The 20,587-nt window shown below is 46.2% G+C and overlaps 1 protein-coding gene across 1 annotated transcript in view; it reads right to left on the bottom strand.

Moving 5' to 3' along the window:
* The window catches only part of MYO1D (myosin ID), a 340,304-nt gene that overhangs the window by 137,236 nt on the left and 182,481 nt on the right, over positions 1-20,587 (bottom strand). Inside the window, exon 17 of the mRNA XM_051824625.2 lies at positions 1,049-1,272. Coding sequence (XP_051680585.1) covers positions 1,049-1,272 — 224 coding nt within the window. The remainder of the gene's footprint in view (positions 1-1,048; positions 1,273-20,587) is intronic.

The following is a 20,587-nucleotide window of genomic DNA, read 5'->3' as shown; positions in this document are numbered from 1 at the left end:
TCTGATTTAGCATAGATTTACAAATTACTTCTCCTACATTCTGTGTGTCAGTGTTCTTTTACCATATCAAATCGCTATGTCTGAGAACTACCAGCTTAGTGTACATGACCAGATGGCTATATGTGAGACAGCATGGAATACGGTCATCATTCCAGGTCCACAGGTTTCACATCTGCAGATTCAATCAACTTCTGATAAAAAATGCACTTGGCCTACGGCGGCTGTGTCAGTACCAAGTACATACAAAATTTTTTGCCTCGTCATTATTCCCTGAACAATGCAGTATAGGAACTATTTACACAGCCTGTACATAACTAGGTGTTGTAAGTACCCAGAGGTGATTTAAAGGGTGTGGGAAAACATGCATAAGTTATACACAATATGATGTCATTTTATGGAAGGGCCTCGAGCACTGGTGGCGTCTGGTATCCTTGGTGGTCCTGGCACTTATCTCTCGTGCACACCCAGGGATGGCTGCATGTCTGGCGCGTGCTGGCACCAAGTAAGTCCAAAAGGCACGGGAAAGGCCTTCTGAAAGGGCAGACTCAGATGCAGGGCACGTTATAAAGAAATGAAGATCGGCTGGACAGGCCCACATTTTACATGGGTGTTCACTTATTTAACAGCCAGCTTGTTTCCCTCCTCAAGGTCACATGGGCAATGTTAAAAACGACTTCTCTGCCTGGGTCCCAGCACCAAGCAGGCCCGCCCGTGTGGAGGTGAGGCTCAGCAGGACCCAGAGCTGTCACACTGAGGAGCTTTCTCCTGCGAGCCAAGTGAGGGGATTTAAAGCCACAGCCATTGTTTGCTAATAACAGAGAGTGGAACTATTGGCTCATTTCCAAAAGGTGGCACATGGCTGTCACCTACTTGCAAGAGAGATAAATGGACCGTTCACATTCTGTGAGCTGAGCAGAGGCCCTTTGGAAGCAAAAGCCACAAAAGCGAAGGCAGAAGGCAACGGCAAAGGTCATAACGGCAAGTGACTGAGCCACCATCCAGGCCTCGGGATTGTGGCCTTGTATGGCCTGTGCCAAGGAGCGCTTACCTGTTGAAAATCGCCTGTAGGTACTCCTCGAACCGGCGAAGCACTTTGGGAGGGGTGGGCCACTTCACGTGCTTCCCATAGTCTCTCATCGTCCGGACACCGTGGAAACGGCTGGCCACCTCGTGGATATAGGACTTGACTTTGTAGCGCCGGTAGTACCTGAGTATCGTCAGAGCTGCCTTGGTCCTCCTGTACCGCATGCGGGCCAGGGTGCCCCGCCACACCTGTGCAGCAGAGAGAAAGAAAATGTTGACTGGTTGGCTCTGTGGTGGATGACTGACGTGAGGGAAGCCTCTCGGACGCACTCAGCAGGGCCTGGCAGCTCTACCTGCCACCAACAGATGGTGCGAGGAGGCACAGCGATCACTGGGTTCCCACTGTCCACCTGCTCCTTGCACTACCCACAAGCGTGCACTGTTTGAAGTAGAGTCCTGGGTTAGCTTTCACTGTCAGGAAAAGAAGAAAGCCAAACTGCAAACATCTTTGGATAAACTTTTTAGGAATGGTGAAGGAAAGCAAGAGGAGCCAGGATCAAATGCCACAGACACAGGCAGTTCTCCTGTGGAGCCTGCCGTGACACGGGACACACACACCAGCCCCTAGAGAAAGGTCACATGGAGTCGCGCTGTGCAGCCCCTTCCCCAGGCAGGGCATCAACTCCCAAGAACTGAGACGCATTCCTGGGGAAAGCCTAAGAGGGATCGCCAAGATCACACGGATCTTTGCTACCCGTTTTCAGGGTCCAGAAACCAATCAGACAACATATTAACATCTCCCCGTTGGCTTCATCTAAGCTTGACAAGACACTAACACTTCTTCGGGCTCTTTGGTCCAGGTGTCCACTTTTCTCGACCTCTCTGGCAAGATGGAATTGATGTCACCTTCCACCTGTCACCGCCCCTCCCCCCCGAACTGGCTTTCTCCCAGGATTCCCTCCAGCAGAGACCCTGCTGCGCACACTGCTTGCGTCCCTGGGGAGGTGTGTGCACAGTCCCGGTCACACTCCAGTGGATGCCGATGCTGCTACCTAAACTCCTGCATCATTCCCCTTCCTTGTCCCTGGACTTTTAGGGCCCAGATTCTCAGCCTCCCAACCCCAGTCCTCAGTGTGGCTCCTCCAGACTCTCTCAGGTCTCTTTCATTTCTTAGATCTCCATCTGCGCTCATCGACTGCCCTTGCAAAGGCTCGAGCCTCTTTGCGCAGTTGTTGGAGGTTCATCTTCATGCAGGCTCCTGCGTGTGCACCACGTGCCTGCTCTGTGCTTCCTTCCAGCCTGCTGCGCAGTCAACACGGATCTGGCTGCAGGCAACACATAAGGGAAGCCTGGCACATATGCCATCTGTGATGGGGTCTGCAGCTTGCCTCTATCCAGAAGATTTAAAGACCACTAGGCAACGAAAACGACCTCATCTCCCGTGCCTGAGCACAGCGACCGTTTTTAGTGGGCATGGCTCTCTTCCTTGCGGCGGATCCATCCCTCAGATGGCTTTGTGACGCCTCCACCCAAGTGCTAAAATAAAGGTCCCTTCTTTAGTATCTTGAAAACCCAAAAGAATACAATTAGAGGGGGGAAGTAAGTATGTGGTTCAATTCCTTTGACAACACACAGTTTTAAAGTTTCGTACTGTTTGTGGCTGCCTCTCTCTCTCTCTCTTTTTAAGGGGAAGGGAAGAATTAAGATTCCATGGAACCACATCTATATAGAAAATCAATCTTTAATTTTCAATAAATGTTTTGTAGAGCTTCTTTTAAAAATGTTTTTGGTTAGGTTCTTAAGTAATTTTTAAAAAAAACAATCTTATACATGCTTTTTAATGCAACTTTGGGGCAACTGTTCACATTTCATCTGTGTTGTTAGTTCACTTTGATTTTGTGTATTTGAAAAAAATAAGAGTATAAAAACGCTTATAACAGAAAATAGCCTATTCCCTTGCCCACCCAAACCAACCACCCTGCTCACATCTGATTCCATGCAAAGTATTCTAGCTGCATCTTCTGTTACTGACTGTCACTTTCATAAATGATACACAGAATGTGATTTTTGGTTGATTCTTTGGGATACTGTCCAAATTATAGAAGGTGGAGATTTGGCTCTCACACCATCATTTTTGTCTATCGTCCCAGCAGTGGTTACATCAAAACTTGTAAGTCAATAGTGTTTACATTCCATACAATAACCACATCATATGCATAGTGAATAACTGACATAATACATATATACACATGTGTATTATATTATATATCATATAAATTTGGCTCATCACTTTGCTAAGGGGTTTACTTATTTTTCCTTTGCTTTATCATGTAGATTTGTTTTTACCTGTTAATAACCATCTTGTTTAAAAAAATCTGCTTCAGTTTCCTTGTACCTACTGCTGTTTTTTGCCAGTTGCTCTTACAGCGCCATCAAATGATCAGCAATACTTTTCTCCAAGTGGCCAGTGCATTGGCTGAACCTTTTTCTTTGATATTGCTTATTTCCTTGTGCCTTGAGATCTGCCGCAGAGTTCCTATCCTGGGGCTTCTTGAGCTACTCTACTCTCCTATGTTGGATCCATGATTTCTGGTTGTTCTTCCCTCTTGTAGCTTCCAAGAACAGGTGCACAGCTAGTACATTCTGTCCTCTTTCATGTCCTGGAGAGTACAAGTAGTTGCCTACATTGTTGCCTGCCTCTGCAGAGGAGTACAGGAACAGAGCAGCTGGGAACAGGCTCTGGACACAGAGGCCTGAGTTCAAACCCTGGTCCCCTCCTTGAGGGCAGGGTAGACTTGGGTGAGCTTTGTAACCTCTCCATGCCTTGGTTTTCCTATTTGCAAAATGAGGAGGACAGTGGAGATTGCCTTATAGTACTGTTGTATTAGTGGAGTTGATACACATAGAACAGAAAGATGCTTGGTGTGTGGTCAGAGTGCCGTAGGCAGGAATTGTTATGACTCTTTGGAAGCCTAGTCTTCATCTTTAGTAGGCTGTGCTATTTTCTTCTTCTCCCTCTCCTCCTTCTTTTTTAAAAAGATTTATTTATTTGTTTGAAAGGCAGAGTTACAGAGAGGCAGAGGCAGAGGCAGAGAGAAAGAGGTCTTCCATCCACTGGTTCACTCCCCAGATGGCCACAATAGCTGGAGCTGGGCTGATCTGAAGCCAGGAGCCAGGAGCTTCCTCCGGGTCTCCCATGAGGGTGCAGGGGCCAAGGACTTGGCCATCCTCCACTGCTTTCCCAGTCCATAGCAGAGAGCTGGATTGGAAGTGGAGCAGCCAGGACTCAAACCAGCGCTGCAGGTGGTGGCTTTAACCTCTGCCATAGCACTGGTCCCTGTTTTATTCACTTTTAATGCAGATTGGATGGCCATGGATTAGAGGCTTTATCTAGTCTTCCAGCTGCCCTGGAGGAGTGGAGAGGGAGCTGCCATTGAGGCTGTTCCTTAGTTCTGAGAACAAAAACAGGGTGTGCTGTGGGTTCTACTCCCATGTCCAGGGGAACCTTCTCTTGGTTCGGCTATAATGATGGCTGCCAGTAGGTGCTTTCCCCATTCCCTGCCCACTGATGGATAAATCAGAGGCAGGAAAGATGGGAAACCTCGCTGACTCTTCTCCCTGGGGAAGCAAGGATCCCCGGGGTGTGTGTGTGGGGGTATTCCAGGCCTTCCTTCCGGAACATTTCAGGCTGATTCTCAGATGCCCTGCGGTACTGCTCCACATCTTAGTCTCCAATTTGGTCCACTCTCCTTTTCCTGAGTGACCTTTCTCAAAGTGTATAGTAGGAAGTTGGAATCTTGGTTTTATTTTTATTTTGATTTTCTTTTTGGTTTCAGGATGGATGGCATGTTCTTTGAGGTTTTTACATTTGATATTTGTTAATCTCATGCAGTTTGGCAGGGAGTTGGGGGGTATTTTTGTGAGCCTGCAACTGTATCATTGATTCATCAGAAGTCCCTTGAGCTTTACTTATTTAGTTTTTAACATCATAGAGTATCACTGAAAAACTAAAGAGGAAAAGGATTCTTTGGGAAGAAGGATTTATGTATTTTTCCTAATCATCTAAGCATAGCTGGTTTTAGTAGGTTATACTTTCATAAAGTCATGTGTACTTGTTGGGGGAGGGTTGTTGTTGATTTTCCCACCCAGGGTCTGCAGGCTGGAATTTAAGGTATAAGGAAGAATTTTCAATCCTTCACTTCCCCATTCCCCCACCCCCTTTTTTTTTGAGGAAGGGAAACAGACAGAGACAGAGAGGCAGACAGATAGAACTCCTATTTGCTGGTTCACTTCCCAAATGCTCACAACAGCCAGGGCTGGGCCAGGCTGAACCAGGGGCTGAGACTCACACCAGGCCTTTCCATAAATGGCGGGGACCCAACTCCTTGAGCATTCCAGGGTGTGCATTAGCAGGAAGCTAGGATAGGGACTGGAGCTGGGACATGCAGTGCCTTAACTGTCTCATCAATTGTCTACACCCGCCCCACCCCCTGCTTTGGTTAAAACAGCTTCAATGGCTGGGTTTTTCAAAAGCCACACAAAGCTTACCTCAGGAGATGACTGTGTGAGGACAGTATTTTAGAAAGCAAAATGCAATGTTATGTTCAAAAAACAAACAAACGCTTAGAACTCTTTTGCATACACCTAAGGGGTTCAACCAACAACACGGGAGCCAAAAGGGGCCCAAGGTGAGATAATATTAACACTGTAAATGAATGGCTGGTGCTGTGGCGCAGCGGGTGCAGCTAGTGCTGGTTCAAGTCCCAGCTGCTCCACTTCCAATCCAGTGCTCTCTTAATATGCCTTGGAAGGCAGCGGAGGATGGCCCAAGTGATTGGGCCTTTGTACCCATGCGGGAGACCCAGAAGAAGCTTCTGGCTCCTGGCTCTGGCCTGGGAGCCCTGGGCTGTTACGGCCATGGGGAGTGTACCAGCAGATGGAAGATTCTCTAACTGTGCCTTTCAAATAAATAAAAAATAACCTTTTAAAAAAAGTTACATGGAAACAGCCAGGTGGTGTGTGTGCTATAGGATAGGAACCTGAGAGGGGGCGGAGCTGAGGGAGGGGTGCATCCCGGGCCCCAAGGTGTAGGGAAGTGCAGGGCACAAGAGGGCGAGCAGCCACCAGACAGAAGGGCAGGCGCACACAGCGCTGGAGGGCACAGCTGAGGTCCAGGCAGAGAAGCTGGAGAAGCCTTGCACACCCCTTGCTACTGAGAGGCCATGCTCACACGGAAGCCAGAGCAAGCCTGCTGGAACCGGGGCCAGACCCCGTCAGACTGACTCTGCAGTGCCTGGTTCTCCACTTCCCAGCGAGTAAAAGCCATCGCTAGCCCCAGGGGATCTGCTGCTGCTTCCTTCGCAACCTCACTGCCTGCTCCCACCCTCTGCTCTATCCTGCACAGGCCGGGCGCCTCTGTCTCAGGGCCTTTGTGCTACTTGTTCCCTCTGCCTGGAAGGGTCTTCCCCCAGAGGCCACCTGGCAAACATGCTTGCCTCTGTGCCTGCTCCAGTGGCAGCAGTCCTGGCCCTCCCTACTGTTCACATGGCCCCTCGCTGCCCTCCAGCTAGTCCAGCCTCCAGATCCTCCTCAGGCTCCAGCCTCGCTCCTCCCCCCAGCACTAACACCTTCTCACTTATTGTGTCCTTAGCTCCTTCCTCCAGGGACTAAGCTCCGCTAGGTTAGAGAGGTCCATCTCTCCCCCCACTGATGCCGCTCCACTGCCCGGAACAGCGCTGAGGCCATCGCAGCCACTTGGCACTGTCTGTGAAACGAAGGCACGTTTTCAGCTTCACCCTCCAAGCCTGATACGGAACCTTTCATCTTGGCTCTCACGTGTTCCATCTTCAGGAGTTCACCCTTGTTCTCGGAAGACTCCTTCTGAAAGCACGTTGTGCTTGTCCCACAAGGGCAGCATCTCCCTTGCTCTCTGAGAATACGACTTCTGGCTTTGTTTTTGTCACTGCCAACTGCGTGGTGCCTGTTCCACGCCTCTTCTTCCACTTGTCTTGGTCTCAGGCTTTTGTGCCAGGGGCCTTCTTCAAACGCCTGGAGGTCCCCAGCCATCCACTCGCACTGGGCAGTGACAAGCTCTGTGTCCATGCTTTCTTGGGGGCAGGCTGCGTGGTGGGTGAGGAGGTGAGGGTGGGCCACCTGTGAGGGGTCCCAGAACGTTACAACCGTCAGAGTCTGCAGCGAGAAGACGGGTGGAGAGCGGGAGGGCTTACTCCTTGGTGTCTATACTGTCACGGAAGATCCTTGGTTCAGTATGGCGCCCGGCCGTCTCCTCCCCACGGCAGCACTTCCTGGGTCAGTGTCTGTAGCAGGAATGCGTCTGTGGCAGTCGTGAGCTGCGGGGCAGGGAGGTCGTCTGGGAGTCTCCTTGGTACAGATCTTGACCCGACTGCCTTCTCCAGCCTCAGCCTCTGCCCACCTACAGAGGTGCCTGGTCCTTCCCACGGCTCTTGCGGGCCTGCCTCATTCCCACAGGTCTCGAGGCTTTGGCTCCATTTCCATCTGCCTCGGGGAGCGACCACTGTTCACGCGCTCCTAAAGCCATGTCGCTGCACCCTGTCTGTCGCGTCCACTGCGCTTCTGCCCATCGAATTGCATCCCCTTGTTGCCCATTCCCAGGTGCTGTGAGTGGTTGGGTGTAACTGGGTGCTTTAAGGCGCCATCTCTTCCTCTGGTGCAGAGCTCCTCAGGGGTCAGGCCTTCCACGGCCACAGCTGGGTCAGCAAAGTGCCAGAGCGTGCTGGAGATTCACAGGCGCCGGGGGTGCCCATGGAGAAGCAGGTCACCACGCCCCCACTGTGGTCTCGGCCTTCCCTGCCTTCTCTCCTTGATTCTCCACATCTCTTAACGTTTGCTCTATTCTGGGCTCTGGTGTTGGGCTCTCTGTCCTTCTCACGGCTCTCTGTGCTCGGAGATGGGTCCCCTCAGCTTCCACAGCCAGCATCCTTCATGAGTGCAGTGTCCCGGTTCCCTAGGCCCTCCTTGCCTAGGGAGAGTTCGTGGGAGTGTCTGTCTTCCGTTTCTTCTCTAAGTTCCCTCCCCAGTTATTTAATTCATGGCTGATAATGAGTGGCTGTGGCTATGTTAGGGGAGCATTTATTTAGGTACCAGGTTGAACTCTGAGAAAACTGAAAAAAACTCACCAACTTTACCTTTAAAATAGCCACGTACCTCATCAGATTTAGAACATGACAGCTGTGTCTGCTCTGGGAAATTTCATGATGGATTAATGAAGACTCAGCCTCTTCGAAGAGTTATTTTAGAGCAAGATGGAAAGACAGAAAAATTTCCCCGAGGTATTCTCCTCTGCTCAAGTGTCGTTATGAGGAACAAGATGAATAAAGACCCGGTGTACTGTTTTGAAAATGCTGGTTCCCATGTTTCACCAGAACAGCAGGATACAATGCCCCAAGAAGAACAGATGCAGCAGAGAGACCAGGCGGGCTGGCAGCACAGTTCCTGACAGAGAATTACCTGGCTTTACAGATACCTTACTGATGCGATGACCTAGGGGAAAGCTAAGGAGCCATGAGATAAGCAAATTGTTAGTCAATAAAAAATATGAAATCATCAAACTAAAGACACATACACAGACGCAGCTCATGTGAGTCTGCTCACTACAGGCTATGCTGGTGATGTGTGTGTGTCTGTGGAAACTAATTCAGAACGGACGGCTCCAGCAGCCTTGCCTGGGTCTGAAAGACTGAGCCAAGGTGGCTGACTTAGGAATCTTCACTTAGAATTATGTACATTTTATACATGATCTTGTCCAGATCCACTAGCCTGGCAATTATTTAATGCATATGGCTATTGTATGTTTTTCACTTCTTTTCTTTGAAGCTTCTGTACAAATACAATCTTAATAGCAGTAAAAACTGTTGTCTTTCCTCCTGTTAATCTGCCTTTTGTCAGTCAAATTTGCAGGCCTCAGGCACTGCCTGTAGGATGGCAGAGAAAAGGTCTCTCTTCCTCTATAATTTCCAAAGTATCAGGTTTTTGGAAAACACTAAATTAAAGCAAAATAACAGAATTACTCACACAATAAATAATAACTATATACTATGGAAAGCTACTCTAGTTGTATACAGAATTCTAAACTAATTAAAAGTCAAAGTGGAAAGTGGATCAAAGAGTTAAATTTAATGTAAGGTCTGAAACTATGAAACTACTAGAAGAGAACATAGAGGAAACCCTTCAAGGCATCGGTGTAGCTGACAATGTTTTGGGTAGCACTCCAAAAGCAGAAGCAACACAAGCAAAACTAGACAAAGAGAATTATATCAAACTCAGAAGCTCCTGCGCAGAAAGGAAACAATCAACAGCGTGAAGAGTCACCCAACAGAACGGGGGAAAGTCTTTGCAAACTCTGCATCCGACAAAGGATCAATATTCAGGGATATATAAGGAACTAAACAACTCAATGACAAAAACCCAAACAATACAGCTAAGAAATGGGCAAAGGATTTGAACAGACATTTTTCAAAAGAAATACAAATGACCAACACACACGTGAAAAAGATGCTCAATATCACTAGCCTTCGAAGAAACAGAAATCGGAATCACAGTGAGGTTTCCCCTTACTCCAGATACAATGGTTATTATAAAAAAGATGAAAAATGCTGGTGAGAATATGGGGAAAAGGGAGCCCTTACACACTGCTGACTGGAATGCAAATTAGTATATCCATTATGGAGACCATTAAGGATGGTCCTAACAAAAATCTAAAAATGCTCCCACCACATGACCCAACTCTCCTACTTCTAGGTGTATATCCAAAGGAAACAAACTCAGCCTATCAAAGGGATATTTTCACATCTGTGTTCATTGCAGTATTCACAACAGCCAAGTGTCCACTGATGGATGAGTGGATAAAGAAAATGTGACTGACAGCTGTATCTATGTGGTCCTCCACACATTATTCAGCCACCAAAAAAAAAAAAAAAATCCTGACAGCTGTAGCAAAATGAATGGAAATGCAGGTCATTACGTTAAAGGAAATAAGCCAGACACAGACAGACAGACACTGCACACGCTCGTTCATGTGTGCAAGGTGGAAAAGGCCGGTCTAAACCTAAATAGCGGCTGCAGGGTAGGGGGAGGGCGTGGAGCTCCAGGGAGGCTGTCAACAGGCACCTCGAGGCAGTGAGATGGAGTGAGGCGGTCCCAGCGAGGCAGTGAGATGGGGACGCGGCAGTGAGGGGGCCCCAGCTCGCAGCAGTGCACGGTGCGCCATGGAAGAACTGGAAGAGAGGGGCCGGGAAGGTCTAAACACAAACAAGAGGCAGTGGGAATGCTAACTGCCTGAGCTGATCAGTTTACGGTGTATTCATGAGTTGTGATATTGCACCTTGCCTCATAAAAATGTGTATTACAGGTTAATAAAAATATTAAAAACCAAAATTTATAGTTTTTAAAAGGTCAAAGTAGAAAGAGAAATGGGACAATGTACTTGTCTTTTTTTTTTTTTAAAAGCTAAGACACACACATTTGTCAGGAAAGACACGCTTTCCTGAACTGAGTACTGTTAAAGAATATTCTAACATTCTTAATTCCTGATTCTGGTAATTCCTGATCGTGGGAGCTCTGGCAAAGAATGTTTTGTTTTTAGGACACATGAAATATTTAGGAGTAAAGGGGAATTAAGTCTGCAAATTACTTTCAAATAATTAAAAGGCCAATTTGTATAAATATTTCTGTACTCCAAACATCTCTCCTCTGTGAGCAGACACAGAAAGACACACACAGAGTGTGAGGGAGAACAAGAAAACCAAAGGACAAGCATGAAAACTGAAATGAAAGCTTAACATTTGGAGCACCTGCAGGCAGGTATGGGACTTTTTTTTTTTTTTTTTTTTTTTTTTTTACAGGCAGAGTGGACAGTGAGAGAGAGACAGAGAGAGAAAGGTCTTCCTTTTGCCGTTGGTTCACCCTCCAATGGCCGCCGCTGCAGCCGGCGCACCGCACTGATCCGATGGCAGGAGCCAGGAGCCAGGTGCTTTTCCTGGTCTCCCATGGGGTGCAGGGCCCAAGCACCTGGGCCATCCTCCACTGCACTCCCTGGCCATAGCAGAGAGCTGGCCTGGAAGAGGAGCAACCAGGACAGAATCCAGCGCCCCGACCGGGACTAGAACCCGGTGTGCCGGCGCCGCAAGGTGGAGGATTAGCCTATTGAGCCACGGCGCCGGCCCAGGTATGGGACTTCTTGATACTAATCTTGCAACTTTTCTGTAATTCTGTAATTATTTCAAAGTAAAAATAACTTAAAACATATCACTAAGGGATAGAGAAGAGCAACTACAAAATATTTTTAGCAATTTTATATAAGCAAGAGTGATGATTGTACTTAAAAAATGGACTATTGTTCTAAAGACTTTATTGTACTTGGGTTTTTTCAATACTGGCAAGTATATCTCATAAATTAAAAATTATGGCAAATTTATGAGTATGTAAATTAGCCAAGCCTAATTAAACAGATTAGAAACAGGTGGCTAAGGATGCAAAGCTAATTCACATATTAACTTACTCTGGAGTTACATATGAAACGTGATGAAGGGGGGGAGGGGAGAGGAAGTGGGTGAGGGGAGGGCCACGGGAGGGAGGGAGGTCGGGGGGAAGCCACAACAATGCAAAAGATGCATTTTATATTCTACTTAAAACTATTGGTTGAGCTCTGTAATTAATACACAATTACTCTTAGGTGTTTAATTAATGCTATAACTAGTACTCAAATAGTATTTTACACTTTATGTTTCTGTGTGGGAGCAAAATGTGGTAATCTTTACTTAACATATGCTAAATTGATCTTCTGTATATAAAGATAATTGAAAATTAAAAAAAAATACTCTATGTAAAAAAAAAAAAAAGACACTGGGCTATATTCAAGCTTGAGGCAAAAATGACAAAAGCCCATTGTACAGATTTTGTCTTTATTTAAAAGTTTGATCTTTTGTTCATCATGAATTTATTTTTGCATTTTTATTTTTAAAAAATTTTTGCATGAAAGTATTTTGTCTTGATGATGTTTTTGGCACCTCCTTAAGTTTTACATCAGAATGGAGCACCTCACGTGCCTACTCTAGTCCTGGTCCTGCAGAGAGAAACATACAGAACCAAGTGAGTGCAGCATCTGCTGAGGAGGGAGAAGGGAAGGCCGGCCACGTGCGCACGTCAACAGTGGATTTATGCATGCCATCTCATTTAATTCTCCTGGTGCTCCAACAGGTAGATGTTCTGAGCACTCTATACAGGAGGAAGCTGAGGTGCATATGAGGTTCTGGGTCATTTGGTAAACAATAAACTGCATCTCAGCTTGGTCCAGCTCCAAGAATAGATCTTGTGATCTCCCGGAGGTATCACACTTAAAGTAGCTTGAGGTATACATAGAAGCAACGACGACTGTATCAGTCTTCTCTCTGAATGACAGCCTTGGACTTGTTACAAGGATTAACACAAGGCTTGGTTCCAAACCTAATCCAAACTGTTGTATTCTTCATATATAGATAGATAATTCCCAATTATTTGAATCGGGTATGACCTCTTTCTAATTGCATCGGTCTAATTTCAGCTGTGTTGATAGGAACAGTTTCGTGGAATTCTGACCATAAGAGCAGAGACATGGCCACTGAGATTAAACAAGTCTCTCTTCTGTAGCCGATGTGTGTACCAAAAGGTAGACCATGGTTTGTCACCACATAATGAAAATTTTGGGGCTTAAATCATAGTTGCAAAGATAATACATTTCTTTATTATTTAAGACTTTCTTCATTAACTTCTGGGGGAACCATTGCTGGAAATCACAAGTCATATTTCTTTTTTTTTTTTTTTTTGACAGGCAGAGTTAGACAGTGAGAGACAGAGAGAAAGGTCTTCCTTTTCTGTTGGTTCACCCCCCAAATGGCCACTATGGCTGGCGCTGCGCCAATCCGAAGCCAGAAGCCAGGTGCTTCCTCCTGGTCTCCCACGCAGGTGCAGGGCCCAGGCACTTAGGCCATCCTCCACTGCCTTCCCAGGCCACAGCAAAGAGCTGGACTGGAAGAGGAGCAACCAAGACAGAATCCGGCGCCCCAACTGGGACTAGAACCCGGGGTGCCGGCGCCGCAGGCGGAGGATTAGCCAAGTGAGCCACAGCACTTGGCAAGTCACATTTCTAATAGCACTGAAATCACAGTTTGGGGAGACATCTGTGATGGAAGAAAATATGATTTAATATTTTGGCAATGCCATGAAATTAGAGTTAACAATACTGAGTTAACTCTATTTAGCACTTGTCAAAAAAGGATAGTTTTAAAAAATGATGTGAAAAGCTTTGGGAAAATCTTGGTAGCACTTAAAAATTGACAACTTTTTGAACTCTTTGTAGGAGGACCAGTGGCACATTAAACACTCATTAATTCTTAGTTGCTTTGGGGGCAAACGGATGTCCATGTATCACTTAGGTTTGTGTTAACATTATTAATTTGGAAATATTGTTGTGTATTTGCAAAAAAAAAAAAACCCACTGGCATTTGGAGATTTTCCCTTTTCACTTTTTCTTGATGTGGAGGATATTACTGTCACAATTAGGGATGGATCTAGAATTCAGTGTTGGTTCCTCCTGCAAGCACCTGCCACAGGCCTGCTGTATGTGTGGTTTCTATGGGGAACACGAAGGACAGAGCAGACACTACAGTATCCCAGGACAAGGTAAGGATGCCTCTGAGACAGGAATAACTAGGACCAATCCCTTAAGAGGTAAGGTGCTATCCAGCACCACAACAGTGCAAAGGCCAAGTAAAGTAGCTGGAATTCCTTAGCCTCAGACAGCGGGGCTGTCTCAGGGAAGTCCAGCACCACGGAGATGGACAGCTCCTTGCCTGCCTCTGTAGGGGTGTGACGAAGAGCCCTACCCTGCAGGCAGAGGCCAGCATCTCCCACCCCCGCTGGGACCTGGGCAAATAAACTCACAGGCCCCAGGTTCTCCACCTATTAATGGAGACTGGCATAGCAGACGATGTCTAAGAGCATATAGCAGGGATTGGCGTTGTGGTGTAACGGGCTGATCTGCCGCCTGAAATGCCAGCAACCCATACAGGCACCGGGTTGAGTCCTGGGTGCTCCACTTCCGATCTCGCTCTTGCTAATGTGCCTGGGAAAGCCGCGAAGGGTGGCTCAGGTCTTTGGGCCCCTGCATCCACATGGAAGACCTGCATGAAGCTCTTGGTTACTAGCTTCAACCTGAGTCAGCCCTGGCCATTGCAGCCATTTTGGGGGGGTGAACCAGTGGATGGAAGAGCTCTACGTCTCCCTCCTTCTCTCTGTAACTGGCTGGACCAGATTGAAGTCGGGAACCAGGATCTCATCTCAGGTCTCCCACATGAGTGGCCAGGGCCCAAGAACTTAGGCCATCTGCTGCCTTCCCAGGTGCATTGGCAGGGAGCTGGATGGGAAGTAGAGCAGCTGGGACTCGAACCAGCTCTCTCACATGGGATGCTGGCACCACAAGCAAAGGCTTTCACCTCCTGGGCCACAATGCTGGCCACTGGAGACCATTATTACCCCTCAGAGAAGGGGAAGAAAACATCACTTCAGTTTTACGTGCCATGCCCTGTGCCAGACACTTGACATCCATTAAGAGCAGTATTATAAAAGCATTTATCTACAACATGTATTTGTACTGTGCTGTTTTACTAATAATTCACCACAAAGAGCAGGGAGTATCTTGTCCTAAGCTTCTTTAAGGCATACATCAATAGGTTTGTGGGCAAACACGTGGTTTTGGAAAACAATCATTTTGCAGCCCCATGAAGCCTATGCTTCCACAGAGAAATGCACTTTGCATTCCCAGCTCTTGCTGGAAGCCTGGCTCTGGCTGCAGGAGATGGACAACTGTGCTGGCTCCTCTACGTAGCCCGGCACCCCATCATCCATCGGTTGCCAGTGCTCACTGTCAGAGTGACACACAGGCAAGATGCCTCCTGAAAGGATTTCAGGATCCTGGGGGAAGGCAAACATCTAGAAGAGGCCCCTTGGTTACTCAGGGCAAACATCAAGTAGGCTTCCCATCTCCATTTTCCTTTCTTTGAAATTGATATAAGAGGGAATGGTGGGATAAGAAAAGGTACATTTACTAAGGTCAGATACACTTTCAAGGGTGCCAGTTTACATGATACAAGTCAAAACAAAACAAAGAAACTATGAGGGCCATTATCGGTTATCTAAGTTATGAAAAGGAAAAAAAAAGATATTTCTTAGGGAATAAACCTGCACTGTTTGGGTGCATGGTTGATTGTAATAGTAGGTAAGAGAAGTGATCAGAGTAATAAGTAGCTTATGCTGGAATAACAAGATAATAAAGCAAGAAATAGGGCCAGCGCTGTGGCGTAGCAGGTAAAGCCACTGCCTGTAATGCCAACATCCCATATGGGCGCTGGTTTGAGTCCCAGCTGCTCCACTTTGATCTAGCTCTCTGCTATGGCCTGGGAAAGCAGCAGAAGATGACCCAAGTCCTTGGGCCCCTGTACCCACATGGGAGACCTGGAGGAAGCTCCTGGCTCCTGATGGGCCTAGCTCTGGCTGTTGCAGCCATTTGGGGAGTTAACTAGCAGATGGAAGACCTTTCTCTCTCTTTTTCTCTCTTTGTAACTCTGACTTTCAAAAATAAATAAATATTTTTTAAAAAATAAAGATAAAGAAAGAAGGACATGATGGGGCAGGTGTTGTGGTGGAGCAGGTTGCACTGCCACTTGGGATGCCTGCTTCCTATATCTGAGTTCCAGTTTGGCTACTCCGTTTCTAATCCAGCTTCCTGTTAGTGCACATACTGCCAGGCATCTGGTGATGGCTTGGGTACTTGGATCTCTGCCACCCATATGGGGAAGCAGATAGAGTTCCTGGCCTTGGCTTCAGCCTGGCCAACCTATGGCAGTTGTGGGCATTTAGGGAGTGAAACAGTGGATGGAAGATCTCCTTCTTTCCCTGTCACTTTGCCTTTTGCATATGTAACAATAAATAAATAAATAAATAAATAAATAAATAAATGGAAAGGAAAAAAAAAGAGAAAGGAAGAAAGAACTCACTGCTCTATAGAAATCTAACAGTGACATGCTGGTGATGCTTGGTGATGCTGAGGTTTTGTATTTGCACACACAGCCATAACTAGAATACTGAAAACCCTACCAAACACATAACCTTGTACAGTCAATCTGGAAAACCTCTCTCATCCATTTCTTCCCCCCCAAAAAAGTCTTATAACACAGTATTTGAAAACTGAAGCTTCTTAGTTGTGTAACAATCAAGTTGGAACATATTTTGATGGATGTCAACAGAAATATCAATACTTTTTCACCACTTTTTAAAAAGTAAACACATTTCATCCATCACTTGTAAGTCTTTTGGTAAACTGCATATTTATATCTCCTACCCACTTCTTTTGGCTTTTCCACTGATGCGTACAAGCTCTTTATAAATGGAAGAGAATCATCCTTCTGTCACTGGTGTTTTAATTATTTTTTTCTGGTTTGTCAATAATCTTTTGATGCAGTTTATGGAATACTGCCCTAAATAAGTTGTTCCTTAAAATATGCTATGCATTGAAATGCATTTATTTATTTTTAAAGGTTTTAAAAGGTTTTTGAAAGGTAGAGATACAGAGAGATCTATATCTTTCATCTACTGCTCATTCCCCAAATGGCCTCAGTGGCTGGGCCAGGCTAAATCCAGGAGTGAGGGCTCTCCCACATGGGTGCAAGGGCCCAAGCACCTGGACCATCTTCTGCTGCCTTCCCAGGTGCATTAGCATGGAGCTAGATTGGAAGCAGAGCAGCCAGGGCTGGAACTAGCATTCCGATATGGGATGCTGATGCTGTGGGCAGCAGTTCAACCTGCTGTGTCATAATACCAGCCCCCAAATATTTATTTTTCTGTTTGCCTACACGCTTTATACAAAACTGAATTCAAACTCACATACTCACATAGTAATCATAATCATATATGAGTTCATACTCACATAGTAATCATAAAATGCTTTATAATGCTGTATTGGTCTATATTTTGTCACTATAAGAAAATGCCTGAAACTGGGTACTACAGAAATTCACAGCTTTGCAGGCTCAAAGTCTGAGACTGGGTAGCCCTGTCTGTTTAGCATCTGGTGGAGCTAAGGGTGGACAGTATTGTGTGTGTGTGTGTGTGTGGAGGGGGGAGAAATAGAGATATATAGAGAGATCATACAGCAGGCAAGACAGGAAGCCAAAGAATGGGCAGGGACTGGACCATGAGACCAGCATTAATGCCCCTTATGGCCTAACTACCTTGTAATAGCCCCACCTGTTAGAGGTTCCACCACCTAAGACCACCACACAGGGGACAAAGCCTCCAGCACATGAACCACAGGGGACAAACCACAGTAGGGTCAACATTTTCCCATGGGATCAAGTGGTCTCCTATAATGTAATTCTGAGTCGTCTTGCAGGACTGAGCTAGATCCACATATAACTTAGTCAACCAGACCCTTGTTCCTTGTTGTGAGATATTTTTGGTATTTTTGATTTGTTTTTTTGCAATTGCAACATTTTAGTATAATAACTTAAGCATACAAGTGATTTATGAAAAAGCTCTAAAAATAGAAGTGCTGTGATCCATTCATATTTTCAACTGCCGTATATTGAAGTACTGTTTCTAAAATCTACCATGTGAATAAAGAGAATTAACATGCAAATAGTGAAGAAGAACCAGCTGATTGACAGAATATGTACTGTTGCTATGATTAAACTGCATTATTAGTGTTATGCAACTTTAAAAAAATCACTAGTTATTTGAATTTTTTCTTTTGTGAATTGTCTCCTCATTCCCTGTTTTGTCTATCGCTTGTTCATAATTTTACATAATGATTTTAAGCTAGTTATCATGAAAATAAGCTAACCTTTTATTACAGTCACAAAAATTTCTTAGCATTTTATCATTTCCTGTTCATGGTGATTGGTTCAGACCAATAAAACGTGAGAAATTTTTAAAAAATTTTATTTGTTTTTCATTTATCTGAAATGCAGTGAGAGAGAAACAGAGATCTCTCATTTGCTGGTTTGCCTCCAAAATGCCTGCAACAGCTGGGCTGAGCCAGGCTGAAACGCAGACCCCAGAACTCAATCTGGTCTCCCGCGCGGGTGACCCATCTTGCTGTCAGCACCTGCTGCAGGATGGGTTTTGGCAGGATTCTGAAAACACAAAAACATAAATACCTCACTTTTCTGAGACAACACCCAAGGATGTCTAGGAGAGATTCCCTCAATACGGAGAAAACATGACTGCTGAAACTGCTAGAAGCCACCAGGGGGAGCCAGACTGAGGAGGAAGCGGACCCAGGAGAAGGCCGACAGGGCTCCCTGTTGGGTGACTCCAACTCCTGTTACCCTTGGTGCTAGACTGAATCACATTTTCTGCTTCTGCAACGGAACACATTGTGATTCGGTGGTGTTTTTTAAGAAATGGAAGTTTTAAATGTTTATGCAAGAATGCTGTTTCTGCCTGTGAAATCTTCTCTTGCTGTTGCTATGTGCCCATACAATGCATGGTTTTGTTAGAATGCAAGCTGTAGGGTGATGTGTGGGCACAGGAGACTCAATTCCAATGAGGAGCCCACCTTCATTTTACCATCACTCCATGAGTGGCAACGGGTTGTTCCTGTTCCAGTAGATATACAAACTTTCACATGTGTGAAATGTCCACTAACACGCGGGTTCTTTGTAATACAGATGACTTATCAGTTGTGGGCGAAGGAATACAACAGGCAATGGTTCACTTCTACATGAGTGGGCTGAATCTCAGCCACCTTCTACTTGATCAGGCACTAAGAAGGGTGAATATCAGAAATGTTCACAAAAACTTCCTCTCTGGGGCCAGCTCGAGTCCTGGCTGCACTGTTTCTGATCTAGCTCCAAACTAATGCGCCTGGGAAAGCAGTGGGGGAATGATCCAAGTGTTTGGGATGCTGCCATCCATGTTGGGGACCTGGATGGAGTTTGTGGCTCCTGGGTTTGGCCTGGCCCAGCCCAGCACTTGTGGACATTTGGGGAGTGAATCAGCAGATGGGAGATCTGTCTAACACTTTGCATTTCAAATAAATAAAACAAATCTTAAAAAATTAAAATGTCTCCTCTCACACAAAAGTGTAAAAAGTGAATAGAAAGTAACCAGAGAAGGGGCCGGCGCTGTGGCGTAGTGGGTAAGGCTGCTGCCTGCAGTACTGGCATCCCATATGTGCGCTAGTTCGAGTCCCAGCTGCTCCACTTCCCACCCAGCTGTCTGCTGTGGCCTGGGAAAGCAGTAGAAGATGGCCCAAGTCCTTGGGCCCCTGCACCCATGTAGGAGACTTGGAGGAAGCTCTTGGCTCCTGGCTTCAGATTGGTGCAGCTCCAGCTGTTGCGGCCAATTGGGGAGTGAACCATTGGATGGAAGACCTCTTTCTCTCTGCCTCTCCTTCTCTCTGTGTAACTCTGACTTTCAAATAAATAAGTCTTTTTTTTTTTTTTTAAAAGAAAGTAATCAGAGAATAGAGGTGGATGAATACATCTAAACAAGTTATCTGATTACAAAAAGCCTAAGCTATAATGAAAAGATATGAATTAGACATTTTAATATACCACTCAAAGTAAATCAGTAACTTGATGCCAAGGCAGAAATGTAGACCTTGAATCCAGAAAACAAATCAGACTGCTTTTCAAATAAACGCCAGCATTAGACTGCCTCAGCAACTATTTGTGTGTGTGAACCATGGAAATATTCTTGGATCATCAAAACCTACCCTTCCTTTTGGTCTTTCTCCATTCTTCTTGACTGGCTTGTGATCAATATTTCATGGCACTCTTCTACAGCTGCCCTCCAGGTGTCCTTGCGGAAGGCCCAGCTGACACTCCAGCTGAGACCTTGCAGAGACATCAACTGTGCTGCACTGAGCCGGGAAGAGGCGGACGTGCCACAGCGCTGGAAAGCAGGGAGCAGGCACTCGCAGTGATCCCGCTGAAGAGGCTTCCCAAGGTTCAAGCTCTTTCTCGCCGGAGTCCCCTGCCTGCGCGTGTGCCCAGCTCCCGTCCTCGCTCCCTGAACTGTTCTAGGGTCAAATCCCTCACGTTCTTTAGGTCTCAGCTTCACAGCCGCTCCTTGGAGGGATCTTCCCCAACCACCCTCTCTACAATACATCTCCCTTGCCTAACTCGGCTTCTCCTTTCCTTCATAACTCACAATTCCCAGTTATCTAACCCATTCACTTAGGCCCTGTTTTGCTCTTTGACTGGAATGTTTGCTGCAGGAGGATAAAGATTATTTCAACTTTGTTCACCACTGTATTTCTAAAAAGTACACCCATGCTGCAGGAATGGTGGTTGGTGGGAACAGACTAAATGTCTTGCATTTGAAAGAAGGCTCGCTCATCTGTCCAAAGGCCCTGGGGAGAGCCTCACACCCAAGAGCAGCTCAGGAACCGCAGGGTGAAAAGAAACGGACAGCTCCTCTCGTCTCACACTGTGAGCCTGGGCCGGGCAGATCTGAAATGCTCCGGGAAGAAAGCACCTGCAGCTGT

This window comes from Oryctolagus cuniculus, chromosome 17 (genome assembly GCF_964237555.1).
Source record: "Oryctolagus cuniculus chromosome 17, mOryCun1.1, whole genome shotgun sequence".
NCBI lineage: Eukaryota > Metazoa > Chordata > Mammalia > Lagomorpha > Leporidae > Oryctolagus > Oryctolagus cuniculus.
Note: the sequence above shows the minus strand (reverse complement) of the source record. Positions and strands in the feature narration are given on the sequence as shown.